Here is a 17036-nt window from a genome sequence, read left to right on the forward strand (position 1 = left end):
TTGTGAACAAAATATCTCAAAAAGTTGTAGACGGATTCGGACGAAATTTGGCTGAGATGTAGCGTATGTGACAAGGACGAAATGATTAGATTTTGGTGAAGATCCGGATTGGGATCCGGCTAATTTAATTTTTTAAGTGATTCTTCACCATTGGGAGATAGGGCCAAAAACGATACATAGCAGGATATCTCAAAAAGTTATTTACGGATTTGGACGAAACTTGTTGGACAGGTTGTGTGTCTGACGAGGAAGAATCGATTCAATTTTGCTGAAGCTCTGAATATGGATTCGGATATGAGGATTATTTAATTTTTTTAAGTGATTCTTCACCATTGACTGATATGGCCAGCCAGGTGGAGGCATGCTCTGCTCTCTACTGAGTGATGTTCTCGTTTGAAGTTTTTACTTATCTCGTGCAATTAATGTCATCGTTGTATTTACCCAAGAACGGCAAACAACATAACAGGCGTGGATCGCACCTGCCCCGACAGGAGTTACCTTGTAGCCCTGCCCTCCTGTTGGGCGACGCACGATTAGCAAGTTTCACAACATACCAACACACCGCGCCCGCTCCATCGGCACAAGGCTCCCGACTACCTGGCGCCATTGAACGCGAACTTGGATAAAGAAATCGAGCGACTGAACATGGGATCGTTGCATGCGAAGCGCAAACAGCGAGCGGAGTCGCAGAGCGCCAAGACCGAAGGACCAGTGACGGCGGAAAAGGTCGTGCAGGTGGAACCTTCGCAGGTACAGGTGGAACCTTCGCAGGTACAGGTGGAACCTTCGCAGGTACAGGTGGAACCTTCGCAGGTACAGGTGGAACCATCGCAGGTACAGGTGGAACTTTCGCAGATACAGGTAGGGCCAAACTAAACTCGACCATTCTTACATTGTTTGATAGTTCAACCTTGTCATTGATAGGATTGTCAACCCTTGAATTTGAGTTTAAATGTTTGAGTTCAAAGTGACTTCAGTTCGTTTAGCAATTACGAACTTTTACTCACGATTAACCTGCTTATGTAACCGACGGTGATTTTGAACTTTTCCAGCAGGTTTCATAGTTTGGGGCTTGTTGTGTAATAATGACGGAAAAGTGGAAGTTTGGTGGGTTCGTTGGGAGAGGCTTAATTCGTTGTTGGGGTGGGGGAGGGTTGGGCGTTGGAGAATGAGTTGGATGTGAAGAAGGGGAGAAGAAGTTGGAATGGGGTGCGTGAAGAGGATAAGGAGGAGAGGTTAGGTTATGTGCGCTGGAGTGGAAAATGGGAAGGAGGGGCGGGATGCGATTGAGGTTAATGAGGATGTCGAGGAGTGGGATTTATATTTTGTATTTTATGTTGTGTGTGTGTGTGTGTATATATATATATATATATATATATATATATATATATATATATATATATATATATATATATATATATATATATATATATATATATATATATATATATATATATATATATATATATTGCATATAAGTCGAGGATTGTGTGAGAGCTAACACATGAAACGTATAATAAAAGGAACGGGATGAACGGGGGGAAGAGAAGATCGGTGGAGTAGCGAGGTGAGGTGGTGGAGTAGCGAGGTGAGGTGGTGGAGTAGCGAGGTGAGGTGGTGGAGTAGTGACGTGAGGTGGTGGAGTAGCGAGGTGAGGTGCTGGAGTAGCGAGGTGAGGTGCTGGAGTAGCGAGGTGAGGTGGTGGAGTAGTGACGTGAGGTGGTGGAGTAGCGAGGTGAGGTGGTGGAGTAGCGAGGTGGTGGAGTAGTGACGTGAGGTGGTGGAGTAGCGAGGTGATATGGTGGGTGAGGTGGTGGAGTAGTGAGGTGAGGTGGTGGAGTAGTGAGGAGAGGTGGTGGAGTAGTGAGGAGAGGTGGTGGAGTAGTGAGGTGAGGTGGTGGAGTAGCGAGGTGAGGTGGTGGAGTAGCGAGGTGAGGTGGTGGAGTAGTGACGTGAGGTGGTGGAGTAGCGAGGTGAGGTGGTGGAGTAGCGAGGTGAGGTGGTGGAGTAGTGAGGTGAGGTGGTGGAGTAGTGAGGTGAGGTGGTGGAGTAGCGAGGTGGTGAGGTGGAGTAGCGAGGTGAGGTGGTGGAGTAGCGAGGTGAGGTGGTGGGGTAGCGAGGTGAGGTGGTGGAGTAGCGAGGTGAGATGGTGGAGTAGCGAGGTGAGGTGGTGGAGGTTTGGTTGCACATGCGAAAGAGAAGGTTAGTTGGGTGGTGGGAGAGAGAGAGAGAGAGACCCCAGGAGAGAATCTGTGGCGTGAGGATTGGTGGAGTGAGAGAGGAAAAGGGTTGGTGGGGTGAGAGAGGAAAAGGGTTGGTGGGGTGAGAAAGGGAGAAGGTTGGTGGGGTGAGGGAGGGAGAGGGTTGTTGGGGTGAGAGAGGGAGAGGGTTGGTGGGGTGAGAAAGGGAGAAGGTTGGTGGGGTGAGAGAGGGAGAGGGTTGGTGGGGTGAGGGAGGGAGAGGGTTGGTGGTGTGAGAGAGGGAGAGGGTTGGTGGTGTGAGAGAGGGAGAGGGTTTGTGGGCTGAGAGAGGGAGAGGGTTTGTGGGGTGAGAGAGGGAGAGGATTGGTGGGAGGAGAGAGGGAGAGGGTTTGTGGGGTGAGAGAGGGAGACGGTTGGTGGGAGGAGAGAGGGAGAGGGTTTGTGGGGTGAGAGAGGGAGAGGGTTTGTGGGGTGAGAGAGGGAGAGGGTTGGTAGGGTGAGAGAGGGAGAGGGTTGGTGGGAGGAGAGAGGGAGAGGATTGGTGGCTGGTGGGGTGAGAGAGGGAGAGGGTTGGTGGCTGGTGGGGTGAGAGAGGGAGAGGATTGGTGGGGTGAAAGAGGGAAAGTGTTGGTGGGATGAGTGTCATGTATGAAGCTGCAAATATTCACCGTTGTATCCCTACACCGGGACCGCATTGTATCCCTACGCCAGAGCTCGGATGGCGCTGCAGTTAATCGGGCCTGTATCGGCAGAGTGAATAAACGTGTACGACAATTGATCCGAGTTTGTCGAGATACCTTACATGGCGACGAGGATAAACATCTAGAGCATGACTTCTTTCGGCCATATCGATGAATTAAACCCTCATGATGGAGATTTTGACACGTATTCTGAGCGGTTGTCTTTCTACTTCGAGGCGAACGACATCGCGACCGAAGCCCAAATGAAGGCCGTCTTCCTGTCCGTTTTCGGGGGAGAGTCGTTCACACTCGTTAAAAACCTGATTCGTCCTCGGACAATCCAGGAGCTCACGTATGCAGAGCTCGAGGCCGCTTTGAAGGAACATTGTAATCCATCTCCTTCAGTCATCCTGTGTCGGTTTAATTTTTACCTGTGCAGACAGCAGCAAGGTCAGTCGATCGCAGACTTCATTGCACACCTCAATAAAACTGTCACATCTGTGTGAGTTTGGGGACACGATCGAAGACGTGCCCTGTGATTTGCTGGTGGTTGGCATGTCCGATGACCGCACTCGTAGACGCCTGCTTGCTGAGAGAACACGGACTTTCCAAAATGCCAGAGACACCGCCATTTCCATGGAAAGTGCTGAACGCAACGCTACAAGCATCGGTGCCACTCGCTCGACTGGTACCAGCCCTGCTGTGAATCGGTTGGATCATGTTCAGCCAAAACGTTGGAACAAGTCTCCTCGTCAGAAGCCAGTGCAGTCTCAAGCCCACAACAAATGTTTTCGGTGCAACGGACAGCACCCTCCGGAGACGTGTCGGTTCAAAGATGCAACCTGCCATTTCTGTTCGAAAACTGGCCATATTGCTCCAGCTTGCATCACTCGCAAATCCGGAAAAGGAAAAGCTGCTGACAAGATTCATCAGTTTATCGGTTCGGAGGAACCTGTGTTTGACCAGGTGAGCTCTGTTTCCGACAACTCAGAATCGTATGACCTGCTTCATATTGATTGTCATCATAAGCGGGACCCTCTTCTTGCCACTGTTGTCGTCAACAATCGACCATTGCAAATGGAGGTCGACACTGGTGCGGTCGTCTCGCTCATCAGCCGTGCTGTTTTCACAAACCTGTGGTGTGATGCTGACTGACCCCATCTGACACCTACTACCTATGGACTCTCCACCTATACAGGTGAGAAGATTGTTCCCTGCGGTACATGTGACGTGACGGTGGGCTACGATAACCGTGAGTTTCACCTACCCCTGATCGTCATTCTTGGAAAGGGTCCTTCCTTACTAGGCAGGAACTGGTTGAGCATAATTTAACTGAAGTGGAAATGCATTCATCAACTCCGGGCAGCCAACGTTTCTCCTACCGCAGCATACACACTCAAAAATGTGCTGGATATGTACCCGGATGTCTTCAAGGATGAGCTTGGAACCTTGAAAGGACACACGGCTAAACTCAGGGTTGACCGGGATGCCAATCCTATATTTTGCAGAGCTCGCCCAGTCCCTTTCGCCCTGCGGCAGCGGATTGACAAGAAACTGGATCATCTTGAAAATCTTGGGATCACCGAGCAAATCCAGTATGCCGAATGGGCGGCACCCATCGTTCCGGTCATAAAATCGGACCAGTTCATCCGCATATGTGGAGATTATAAAATGACCGTGAACAAGTGTTCTTCATTGGACAAATATCTAATCCCGAGGATCGACGACCTCTACGCTCGTCTCATGTGAGGCAAGACTTTTACGAAACTCGATCTCAAATCTGCCTATATACAGCTCTGCTTGGACGAGAATTCGAAACACTATCTTCCCATCAACACGCATCGTGGGTTGTACAGGCACCACTGACTCAGTTTTGGAGTGAAATCTGCACCTGGAATTTATCAGCGTGTCATGGACAGTTTGTTTGCCACCGAACGCAACGTCGTTTGTTACCAGGATGATATTCTGGTTACTGGTCGTACGGACGCGGAACATCTACAAAACCTGGATAGAGTTCTGAAGAAGATTTCGGACTCCAGCCTACGTTTGCGTCGAGACAAGTGCAAGTTTATGGTGCCATCAGTCAGGTACCTGGGTCATACGATTGATGCCGAGGGTCTACACCCGACAGATGAGAAAGTCCGAGCTATCAAGGATGCTCCTGCTCCACGAGACGTGACCGAATTGAAGTCATACCTCGGGTTGCTTCAGTTCTATGGTCATTACATCCTTTATCGTCTTTTGAGGAAAGGAGTCTCCTGGAGCTGGGGGTCCACTCAACAATCAGCATTCCAGACCTCTAAGAATCTGCTCAAATCGTCCAATGTTCTCGTTCATTTTGATCCAGAGAAGGATCTTGTGCTGACATGCGATGCCTGTCGGTATGGAGTGGGGAGTGTATTATCACAGTGATGCTTGATGGTGCAGAAATACCTGTTGCATTTGCATCCAGAACGTTGACCCGGCAGAGAAGAACTATTCCCAACTTGACAAGGAAGGATTGGGAATCGTTTTCGGCATCAGCAAATTTCGCCAGTACCTTCTTGGACATCATTTCATGATTCGCACTGATCACAAGCCGCTGATCAGTCTGTTTGGTCCAACTAAGGCGACATCTGACACACTACCGCCCAGGATCATCCGCTGGTCCCTGTTTCTCGCTGCTTATGACTACACCATATGTTATAAGCCTGGTTCATCTATCACAAATGCAGATGCCATGAGTCGGTTACCCCTTCCAGAATCCGTTGATGATTCGCCTACACCAGGATCCATTATCGCACTGATGGATCATCTGGAAGATTGTGCTGTCGATTCCGGCCAGATCCGCACCCATACTCGACGAGACCCCGTTCTGTCCAGAACTGTCCAGGCTGTGCAGCTTGGGTGGCATTTGCTACCTGAGGGTGACCCAGATTTTGCGGCGTTTAAAGCACGTAAAAACGAACTCAGCATGGAAAATGGTTGCCTACTCTGGGGATGTCGTGTCGTGATCCCGGAAAATCTGCGTTCCAGGGTCATGGATGAAATCCATGACTGTCACCCCGGGATTGTGAAGATGAAGTCACTCGCCAGAAACGATGTGTGGTGGCCGAATCTTGATGCTGATATCGAACATCACGTTCGACATTGTTACCCCTGCCAGAGCACCTGGAATACACCTGCGAAAGCGCCACTGCATCCTTGGGAATGACCCAGCGAACCGTGGCATCGCCTGCATCTCGATTATGCTGGGCCTATTAACGGCAGCATGATTCTAATAATTACGGACGCGCACACAAAATGGATTGATGCCTATGTGATGCGTGGTACTACATCAGCCATTGTCATCGAAAGTCTCAGACGCTGTTTCTCCACTCATGGTCTGCCCAGGATGATCATGAGTGATAACGGTTCGTGTTTTTCCAGTCCCGAGTTTGCCGAGTTCACACGTCGGAACGGCATCAAACATAAGTTTGTCAGCCCACATCACCAGGCTTCAAATGGCTTAGCCGAACGATCCGTGGGAATCATCAAATCCGGATTGCGGAAACTTCAGGAGGGAACCCTGGAAACAAAGCTTTCTCGTCTCCTGTTCAAATACCGCATCACGCCACAATCAACAACCCGTGCAGCTCCGTCTGAGTTATTGATGAAACGACACCTGAGATCGACACTTGACAATCTCAAACCAGACATATCATCAAATGTTTATCAGAGCCAGCTTAATCAAAAGTTGGTCCACGATAAGACGTCCAACAGTCGATGTGTCAACATTGGAGATCCAGTGTTTGCCCGAAATTTTAGTGCAGGTGCGACGTGGATACCGGGGGACATCATCGAGAAGCCAGGTCCACTGTCATGTGTGATTCGCCTGCAGGACGGCCGCGAAATTCGTCGACATCAGGACCACATAACCTACCGTCACTGTGAGTCGATGGAGCCTGTAGCATCGTCACAGTCAAAACAACAGTTCGACCCGCCACTGCCGGAGATCGTCGTGGCCGCTCCAGCCGGCTCGGATGCCCCGAAAACCTCTGCGAGCGCTACACCCTTCGTGGAGACCAAAGGAATCACCTCGGACTCTGTATCCACTGGTGCACCGCGACGCTCAATGCGTGAGAGAAAAGCACCCGACCGGTTGAATCTTTGAAGATGTTTTTTTTCACGTTGACACATGTTCTCTTTTCACGTTGACACATGTTCTCTTTTCACGTTGACACATGTTCTCTTTTCACGTTGACACATGTTCTATTTTCACGTTAACACACGTTCTATTTTCACGTTGACACACGTTCTATTTTCACGTTGACACACGTTCTATTTTCACGTTGACACATGTTCTATTTTCACGTTGACACATGTTCTATTTTCACGTTGACACATGTTCTATTTTCACGTTGACACATGTTCTATTTTCACGTTAACACATGTTCTATTTTCACGTTGACACATGTTCTATTTTCACGTTGACACATGTTCTATTTTCACGTTGACACACGTTCTATTTTCACGTTAACACACGTTCTATTTTCACGTTAACACACGTTCTATTTTCACGTTGACACGTGTTCTATTTTCACGTTAGCACATGTTCTATTTTCACGTTGACACATGTTCTATTTTCACGTTGACACATATTCTATTTTCACGTTGACACACGTTCTATTTTCACGTTAACACACGTTCTATTTTCACGTTAACACACGTTCTATTTTCACGTTAGCACACGTTCTATTTTCACGTTGACACGTGTTCTATTTTCACGTTAGCACATGTTCTATTTTCACGTTGACACACGTTCTATTTTCACGTTAACACACGTTCTATTTTCACGTTGACACATGTTCTATTTTCACGTTGACACGTGTTCTATTTTCACGTTAGCACATGTTCTATTTTCACGTTGACACATGTTCTATTTTCACGTTGACACATGTTCTATTTTCACGTTGACACATGTTCTATTTTCACGTTAACACACGTTCTATTTTCACGTTGACACATGTTCTATTTTCACGTTGACACATGTTCTATTTTCACGTTAACACACGTTCTATTTTCACGTTGACACATGTTCTATTTTAACATTGACACATAACATGTTCTATTTTCACGTTAACACGCGTTCTATTTTCACGTTGACACATGTTCTATTTTAACATTGACACATAACATGTTCTATTTTCACGTTAACACGCGTTCTATTTTCACGTTGACACATGTTCTATTTTAACATTGACACATAACATGTTCTATTTTCACGTTAACACGCGTTCTATTTTCACGTTGACACATGTTCTATTTTCACGTATTTTGATTATTTTCATAATCGTTTGCACACATATTTTCACATGTTTTGGAAATGTTGCTTTTGAAATGTAAATTCTGGAAATCTAGCACGTATTGCTCTTGGTAATTTTGGACTTAAAGGGGAGGATGTCATGTATGAAGCTGCAAATATTCACCGTTGTATCCCTACACCGGGACCGCATTGTATCCCTACGCCAGAGCTCGGATGGCGCTGCAGTTAATCGGGCCTGTATCGGCAGAGTGAATAAACGTGTACTACAATCGATCGTAGTTTGTCGAGATACCTTACAGTGAGGGAGGGAGAGGGTTGGTCGGGTGAGAGAGAGAGGATTGGTGGCGTGAGAGAGGGAGAGGGTTGGTGGGGTGAGAGAGGGAGAGGGTTGGTGGGGTGAGAGAGGGAGAGGGTTGGTGGGGTGAGAGAGGGAGAGGGTCGGTGCCCCGGTGGGCTGAGAGAGGGAGAGGGTCGGTGGGCTGAGAGAGGGAGAGGGTCGGTGGGGTGAGAGAGGGTCGGTGGGGTGAGAGAGGGAGAGGTTTTGTGGGCTGAGAGAGGGAGAGGGTTGGTGAATGGTGGGGTGAGAGAGGGAGAGGGTTGGTGGGGTGAGAGAGGGAGAGGGTTGGTGGGGTGAGAGAGGGAGAGGGTTTGTGGGCTGAGAGAGGGAGAGGTTTGTGGGCTGAGAGGGAGAGGGTCGGTGGGGTGAGAGAGGGAGAGGGTCTGTGGGGTGAGAGAGGGAGAGGGTCTGTGGGGTGAGAGAGGGAGAGGGTTGGTGGGGTGAGAGAGGGAGAGGGTTGGTGGGGTGAGAGAGATAGAGGGAGAGGGTTGGTGGGGTGAGAGAGATAGAGGGTTGGTGGGGTGAGAGAGGGAGAGGGTTTGTGGGGTGCGAGAGGGAGAGGGTTTGTGGGGTGCGAGAGATAGAGGATTGGTGGGGTGAGAGAGGGAGAGGAAGAGGGTTGGTGGGGTGAGCGAGGGAGAGGGTTGGTAGGGTGAGAGAGGGAGAGGTCGAGGGTTGGTGGGGTGGGAGAGGTCGAGGGTTGGTGGGGTGAGAGAGGTCGAGGGTTGGTGGGGTGAGAGACGGAGAGGGTTGGTGGGGTGAGAGAGGGAGAGGGTTGGTGGGGTGAGCGAGGGAGAGGGTTGGTCGGGTGAGAGATGGAGAGGGTTGGTCGGGTGAGAGATGGAGAGGGTTGGTGGGGTGAGAGAGGGAGAGGGTTGGTGGGGTGAGAGAGGGAGAGGGTTTGTGGGGTGAGAGCGGTCGAGGGTTTGTGGGGTGAGAGAGGGAGAGGGTTGGTGGGGTGAGTGGGGGAGAGGGTTTGTGGGGTGAGAGCGGTCGAGGGTTTGTGGGGTGAGAGAGGGAGAGGGTTGGTGGGGTGAGTGGGGGAGAGGGTTGGTGGGGTGAGAGATGGAGAGGGTTGGTGGGGTGAGAGAGCAAGAGGATTGGTGGGGTGAGAGAGGGAGAGGGTTGGTGGGGTGAGGGAGGGGGAGGGTTGGTAGGGTGTGAGGGAGAGGTAAAGGGTTGGTGGGGTGAGAGAGGTCGAGGGTTGGTGGGGTGAGAGAAGGAGAGGGTTGGTGGGGTGAGCGAGGGAGAGGGTTGGTGGGGTGAGAGGGAGAGGGTTGGTGGGGTGAGCGAGGGAGAGGGTTGGTAGGGTGAGAGAGGGAGAGGTCGAGGGTTGGTGGGGTGAGAGAGGTTGAGGGTTGGTGGGGTGAGAGAGGTCGAGGGTTGGTGGGGTGAGAGACGGAGAGGGTTGGTGGAGTGAGAGAGGGAGAGGATTTGTGGGCTGAGAGAGGGAGAGGGTCGGTGGGGTGAGAGAGGGAGAGGGTCTGTGGGGTGAGAGAGGGAGAGGGTCTGTGGGGTGAGAGAGGGAGAGGGTTGGTGGGGTGAGAGAGATAGAGGGTTGGTGGGGTGAGAGAGGGAGAGGGTTTGTGGGGTGCGAGAGGGAGAGGGTTTGTGGGGTGCGAGAGATAGAGGATTGGTGGGGTGAGAGAGGGAGAGGAAGAGGGTTGGTAGGGTGGGGGAGGGGGAGGATTGGTTGGGTGAGAGAGGTCGAGGGTTGGTGGGGTGAGAGAGGGAGAGGGTTGGTGGGGTGAGCGAGGGAGAGGGTTGGTGGGGTGAGGGAGAGAGGGAGAGGGTTGGTGGGGTGAGCGAGGGAGAGGGTTGGTAGGGTGAGAGAGGGAGAGGTCGAGGGTTGGTGGGGTGAGAGAGGTCGAGGGTTGGTGGGGTGAGAGAGGTCGATGGTTGGTGGGGTGAGAGACGGAGAGGGTTGGTGGAGTGAGAGATGGAGAGGGTTGGTGGGGTGAGAGAGGGAGAGGGTTGGTGGGGTGAGAGAGGGAGAGGGTTGGTGGGGTGAGAGAGGGAGAGGGTTGGTGGGGTGAGAGAGGGAGAGGGTTGGTGGGGTGAGAGAGGGAGAGGGTTGGTGGGGTGAGAGAGGTCGAGGGTTGGTGGGGTGAGAGAGGTCGAGGGTTGGTGGGGTGAGAGAGGTCGAGGGTTGGTCGGGTGAGAGAGCGAGAGGGTTTGTGGGCTGAGAGAGGGAGAGGGTTTGTGGGGTGAGAGAGGTCGAGGGTTGGTGGGGTGAGAGAGGTCGAGGGTTGGTGGGGTGAGAGAGGGAGAGGGTTGGTGGGGTGAGAGAGGTCGAGGGTTGGTGGGGTGAGAGAGGGAGAGGGTTTGTGGGGTGAGAGAGGTCGAGGGTTGGTGGGGTGAGAGAGGGAGAGGGTTGGTGGGGTGAGAGAGGTCGAGGGTTGGTGGGGTGAGAGAGGTCGAGGGTTGGTGGGGTGAGAGAGGTCGAGGGTTGGTCGGGTGAGAGAGCGAGAGGGTTTGTGGGCTGAGAGAGGGAGAGGGTTTGTGGCTGGTGGGGTGAGAGAGGGAGAGGGTTTGTGGCTGGTGGGGTGAGAGAGGAAGAGGGTTTGTGGCTGGTGGGGTGAGAGAGGGAGAGGGTTTGTGGCTGGTGGGGTGAGAGAGGGAGAGGGTTTGTGGGATGTGTTGAAGTCGAGAGGGGAAGATTTGTTGGGAAGCTGATGTGGTGCTTTCATGTGGTGGGAAAGCTTTGTGTATAGCAAATATATGAATCCCTTTATGGTTTATACATTGTAATGTGTGAACATAGTTGCCCCAAGCGTGTGAAGAGAAAAGCAGGGTTTGAGCAATTGGTTCACTTTGTCTCTCGGTCCATCCATCTACTGACATCAGTCTATGATCGAGGAAATCTTTAAGTTCAATTTCTTCTTCATCAACATCATCATCATCATCATCATCATCATCATCATCATCATCATCATCATCATCATCGGGTCGATTTCCATTGGACACCTCAATTTCAATCAATGTTCAATTTGAATTAATATTTTGACCACTGCAGAACACTTTTCAATAATTATTTCAATAATTAATATCATGCTATGGATTAGCACATTGAGGAAGTTCCTGATTCAGGTAATTACCTGCCTCAAATAATGTTTTTTGTGTATGCTGAGCATTTTCATTGACCGATGTAGCTCCCCAAGTGACAGTTCGGTCAATAACAGTTTCTGACCAACTTTTGGGCCAGATTGGCATTTGTAAATATATTTGAAAAACTGGAATTATGACTTAAGTCGTGTCTTTGCAGGTCAGTGGAGACAGTGATACCCTAACACGCACAAACCGTCATGCGGAATTGGTGAGTCTTTTGTGGGGTCGTGTGTGGCTGGGTCAGATGGGGAATTATGCTTTTGATTGTGTTAGAGGTTAATCTTTAGGTAATAAGTGCTCTTATCCTGTTACCATTATGAACTTTCTGTTATGTAAAGGTGATTTATTACCTACGCCACCGAAGGTGGATGGAGGTTATGTTTTCACCCCTGTCTGTTTATCTGTGTTACTTGCAAAATCGAAGATTTTTCAAGTATGTTGGTTGGTCGACTGTTATTCCGTCTGTCTGTCTGTTTATCTGTTTGTCTGTTTGTCGGTTTGTTTGTCACCCGCCGACAGGTCACAATTCCAAATCGAACGCCATGGAACGTTACCAAGTTGAAGAGGTCAAATTTAGTGGTCAAACTTCCGAAATCATCAATTGTCATCTGAAAAAAAATCATCAATTGTCATCCGATTAACTTGACAATTTAACAGCCTTTGCACGGCGCATCACTGAATTGAGAAAGCAACTATTTTTGAGGTCAAAAGGTCAACTGAAGGTCAAACTTCTAAAATCATCAATTTTCATCTGAAAAATAATCAGTTTTCATCCGAATGATCCGAGCTATGATTAAGATGTCAATTTAATCTCAATTAAATGGACAATTTGATGTCTCCATGGCAACTTTTCTTTTTGGGAGGTTGGGTGGATTTTGCGAGTATCGTACTTTGCATGACATCTTGTTTGTTTGTCTGTGAAAAGATTATCTCAAAAAGTTGCTACGGATTTTGACGAAATTTTGTGGAGAGGGTGGGTAATGGGTACGTGACAACGACGAAATGATTAGATGGTGCTGAAAATCCGAATCCAGACACAGGTACCAGAATTTTTAAAGTGATTCTTCCCCATTGGAAGATAGGGCTGAAAAGGATGTTTAGAAGGACATCTCGAAATGATGATGACAGATTTGGATGAAATTTGGTGGAGCGGTTAGGGTGTGGCAAGGCCAAATCGATTCAATTTTAGGCAAGATTTGAATCTGTCCTCCAAGTTTCGTCCAAATCTGTGATTAACTTGTTGAGATATCGTGCTATATATTAGTTTTAGCCCTATCACTCAATGGTTGTTGTTGTTGTTGTTGTTTCATATGCAGCTTATGGCTTCTGGTTGAATCATTTTTCTGGAAGTGCGTTTGTGACGCTGATGCAGTGCCCCAATTACCAGTGAGCTGGTACTCAATTTGCCCACCTCGGAAAGATGCCAGGCTAAGTCAACCCACCTGGCGTTAATTCAATGATCAACCGGGATTCGAGCTCAGGATCCTAGGATCCCAAGCTGGCGCCCTAACCGCTAAGCCAACACCAGGCTCATATCGCTCAATAGTGAAGAATCACTTAAAAAATTATCTGATCTAGATCCGTAATTCAAATCATAACTAGAATTCAATTGATTTGGCATTGTCAACCCCCAACGCTCCACCAAATTTCATCCAAATCTGTCATCAACGTTTTGAGAAAGCCTGCTAAATATAATTGTGTGACAAGGAAGAATTGATTCAATTGTGGTGAATATTTGAATTTGGATTCGGATCAGAGAATTTTTAAAGTCATTCTTCATCATTGAGTGATCGGGCTAACAGTGATATATAGCATGATATCTCAAAAAGTTATGGACTGATTTGGACGAAACCTGGTGGACAAGTTGGACGTGTGACAAGGAAGAATTGGTTCGATTTTGGTGAAGATATGATTGTGGATTTGGATACGAGAATTATTTAATTTCTAAGTAATTCTTCACCATTGAGAGATCGGGCAAAAAGCGATATATAACATGATATTTAAAAAAAGTTATGGACGATTTATGACAAAACATCATGGTGGATGAGTTCGTTAGGTGACGAGGACAAGCCAATTCAATTTTGTTTCAGGTTCGAATCCAGATCCGGCCTGTCAGTGGGATACAAAACATAAACTGTTCAGCCTGGCGGAGGTCAATAGTGTTCGTTGTCTAACTTTATCTGGTAATAAACTCGCAACACTAGTGGCCCTAAAAATAGAATGAAGCCAAGCCTATCCAACTGTTTGCCAGAAAAATCATAAATTTAGAACTTGTGGATCTTATCAACTTTGGGAGGAGACTTCTTTGTAAGAACCCTGCTACAAAAACCTTCAATCAAAAACTAACACATTATATGAACCTGCTAAACTCCAGAGAATATTTGCTCAGACTTGGTTGACTATTAGCTAAGACATGAATGATCTCAGAAGAATATAAAAATCACAAAAAACCTTTCCTTCATAAAAACCTTTAAGTCTATCAATTATCTCTGAAGTTTATCTTCATAAAAATTATCTTAATTAAAATTAGATTATTATCTTAATTAAATTATATTAATTATATTAATTATATTAATTATATTATTATCTTAATTAAAAATTATCTTAATTAAAATTATATTATTTAATTATCTTCATAAAAACCATTAAGTTATTCTCTGAACTGAATTAACTCCGGATCCAGATTCAAATCTTCAATGAATTGAACCGATTTGTCCTTGTCACATACCCAACCACTCCACCAAATTTCGTCTGAATCCGTCCACAACCTTTTGAATTATTTTATTCACAGACAAGCAAACAAACAAGAAAGATGCAAAATCCACCCCTCACCCCTCCCCCCCACAATAAAGTTTCCATGGATACATCAAATTGTCTCTTTCATTTCGATTAAAATTGATCTGAAGATTAAAATTTATCTTGATCAAAGCTTGGATTGAAAATTGATGATTTTAGAAGCTTGACCTTTATTTGACCTTTGACCCTTTGATCTCAAAATAGTTTCTTTCCCAATTCAGTGATGCACGATGCAATTGCTGTTTAATTTTTCAAGTCAATCAAATGAAAATTGACGATTTTAGAAATCTGACCTCATTGTTGCCCGTGATTGATGCTGTGAAGAGGAACAGGTTGAGATGGTTTGGTCATGTGTTGAGGAAGGATGAAAGTGACTGGTTGAGAAGAGTGATGGAAATTAATGTGGAAGGAAGTAGAGGACGGGGAAGACTGAGAAAGACTTGGCTAAAGATGGTGGAAGAAGAAATGCGGGCAAGGGGGTTAACAAGGAGAGATGCAGAAAATAGGGCAAAATGGAGAAGATTGTCATGGGGACCGCAAGGCTAACCCCCGCTCTAGCAGGGAACATGGCCTTAAAATGCCTGTTGTTGTGTTGTTGTTAGAAATCTGACCTCAAGATAACCTTTGACCTCAAAATCAAAAGGCTCCTCTGTTGTGCCGACCTCAACAACTCTGTAAAGTTTCATGGGGATCGGTTTAGAATTATGACTTGTAGACAATTGACAGACAAACAAAGAAACAGACAATTCTATCTTTCCTTATCCCTGACAACACCTGCGGCAGTGAGTGTATAATTAACTTGTGAGTGATTGAACTTGATGTGTAAAACGGACTTCGCCATGTTCACACTAATCTTGATTATTAGGTGGAGAATTTGCCCAAGAAGCGCAACTTTAAATCCACCAAGATGCGTCTATCCCTCCGTGAAAGAACTCCTGCAGATTTGGAAAACATCATCGCTAACTCATCTTCATCCACAAGTGAGACGAAACGCCTGTCCATGTGCACGTTCCCTTGAAAAGGAATGCATTTTTCCTTTTTTACATTCCCTGTTCCCTTTAAGGGTCATTTCACGTCTTGTTTTTATTTATCAGGATCAGACAGATGGGTCATTTCCAAACGTGAAAATATCGGGATGATGTGATGTTGGACCCATGCATCCTAAACCCACCAAACACATCGTATGCGATGCAACATGAGGGAGTGGGTCATGGCACCAAATTAATAGGTTTTCATTTATGATTGACCTGAATATTTTTATTTCGGAAAAATATTTTGCCATGATAGATTGATCACTTCAAATACTCACAGCAACTAAAGAAAACAAATGAATGTTTGTATTTTTCATCCAAATAAGATAGGCCAGAGTTGAGAGAATTCAATGTTGTGCGTTATTAAAGGAGGGAAACTAAACTCATGTTTCAAAACCAAAGCGTTGCTGATCATTATTGTTTTTCAAGACCTGTGAACTGCTGACAGCTTGGGTTTGAATCCTGACACAGCTATAAACTGTCCACCTGGTGTTGTCAGGCAGAGTGAGACATCGATGTGTGTTCCGTTCCTCGGTTGGACGTTAAGTCCTCGGTTGGACGTTAAGTCCTCGGTTGGACGTTCAGTCCTCGGTTGGACGTTCAGTCGGGGGACCAGTATACCAGCAATGGTCGTTTGTAGACGTTAAATATCCCTAAGTGTCGGTGTCTTTCGCGCAGAGGAGGCAGGTGATCGCCGGCACCCTGATCAAATTACAAACTCCTGCCACAAGGACTGCTGGGAAGGCAAGGCCTCATCACCCGGCATAAGCCTTGCCATGAGAGTGCTTCAGGTGCACTGAGGCTCTGGAGAGAACCTGTATATTGTTGAAGATATATATATATATATATATATATATATATATATATATATATATATATATATATATATATATATATGTATATATATATATATATGTATATATATATATATATATATATATATATATATATATATATATATATATATATATATATATATCAGTCACTATGCGACCTTCATATCATCAGTGGAGAACCGCCAGCAAGGTGTCCCATACAGCTGCTGCTGCACCTTGCTGGGAGCGATACGCACCGCCTGCCACGCGGTGACGTTATCTCTGGTATCCACTCATCATATGGAGTCGACCTGGTTGCGGTTGGGAGTTACTAATAATGGTATCTGTAATCTGGTTCTCCAACCTAATGAGCGGACAACATGACGTCATCGCCATGCACGTCCGCCTTTATATATATATATCCCTTTATATATATCATGACGTCACGTCACGCCTTTATACATGACGTCACGCCTTTATATATATCCGTCCCACAAGCTATATATATATATATATATATATATATATATGTGTGTGTGCAGTGTCTGCCTTGTCACTGACCTACTCCCTCAAACTTTTGTGAAATCGTACCAAACTTGTGGTATGCACCTATCTCTCCCGTGTATATGTCCTCAGGGTATTTATTTTGAAAAATTTTGAAATTATTTTTTATTTTTGACATTTTGTTTGAAAAAACTATTTTTTTCAACTTAAATCATCAACTTCAATTGTTTATAAACTTTAATATCACGTATATTACAAATATATGTATGCAAAATATTTG

At 46.7% G+C, this 17036-nt stretch overlaps 1 protein-coding gene across 1 annotated transcript in view; it reads left to right on the forward strand.

Moving 5' to 3' along the window:
- The first annotated feature begins 517 nt into the window (after positions 1-517).
- Positions 518-17036, forward strand: part of LOC137436715 (uncharacterized) — a 100844-nt gene continuing 84325 nt past the window's right edge. The window contains exons 1-3 of the mRNA XM_068130722.2: positions 518-861; positions 11768-11818; positions 15272-15386. Of these exons, the coding sequence (XP_067986823.2) occupies positions 646-861; positions 11768-11818; positions 15272-15386 (382 nt within the window). The 5' untranslated portion in view covers positions 518-645. The remainder of the gene's footprint in view (positions 862-11767; positions 11819-15271; positions 15387-17036) is intronic.

Source organism: Myxine glutinosa, chromosome 11 (genome assembly GCF_964187855.1).
Source record: "Myxine glutinosa chromosome 11, kmMyxGlut1.1, whole genome shotgun sequence".
Lineage (NCBI taxonomy): Eukaryota > Metazoa > Chordata > Myxini > Myxiniformes > Myxinidae > Myxine > Myxine glutinosa.